General features: G+C 60.3%; 1 protein-coding gene across 1 annotated transcript in view; it reads right to left on the bottom strand.

Annotated features, from left to right (window-relative positions):
• SDRG_17328 (hypothetical protein) overlaps window positions 1-534 on the bottom strand; it is a gene marked incomplete at both ends in the record, with an annotated part of 5,098 nt that continues 4,564 nt past the window's right edge. The window contains 2 exons of the mRNA XM_008623569.1: window positions 1-202; window positions 252-518. Coding sequence (XP_008621791.1) covers window positions 3-202; window positions 252-518 — 467 coding nt within the window. The remainder of the gene's footprint in view (window positions 203-251; window positions 519-534) is intronic.

Below are 534 nucleotides of genomic sequence, written 5' to 3'. Positions count from 1 at the left end.
GGCGCCGTGGCGCCGACAATATCGACGTACATGCCACCCGGTGCATACACGCACTGCGTAACGTTCTGGAGCGTCGTTTGGGTGCTGTACGTGCCTTTCGGACACGGATACTCGTGCATCGTGCGAGTCCCTTGTGGACAGTAGTATCCTTGTGGACACGCCAGCCCACTATAGTCGCTCGTCCCCGCCGGACAGTAATAACCTACACCCACAGAGAGTTTGATTCATATGAAGATAGTGGTGAGGTATACCGGCAGGACACGGCGTGCACTGACTCGCACCCGTACTGATCGAGTATGTCCCGGCCGCACACACCGTCGGTGCGCTCGACCCGCCAGGACAAAAGTTGGCCACCGGACATATGCCGCCACCCAGTTGTACGCCATTCACGGTCGATACACCAGTCGGCTGCGCCACGGCGTTGTTGAACTGGCAAAAATACCCCGGGTCGCACGGACCACTCGGCGCCACGGCACCCGTCGTATTGCAGTACTGCCCCGGTGCGCACAGCTGACAGTCTGAGAGCTGCCGCCC

This window comes from Saprolegnia diclina (genome assembly GCF_000281045.1).
Source record: "Saprolegnia diclina VS20 unplaced genomic scaffold supercont1.268, whole genome shotgun sequence".
NCBI lineage: Eukaryota > Oomycota > Saprolegniomycetes > Saprolegniales > Saprolegniaceae > Saprolegnia > Saprolegnia diclina.
Note: the sequence above shows the minus strand (reverse complement) of the source record. Positions and strands in the feature narration are given on the sequence as shown.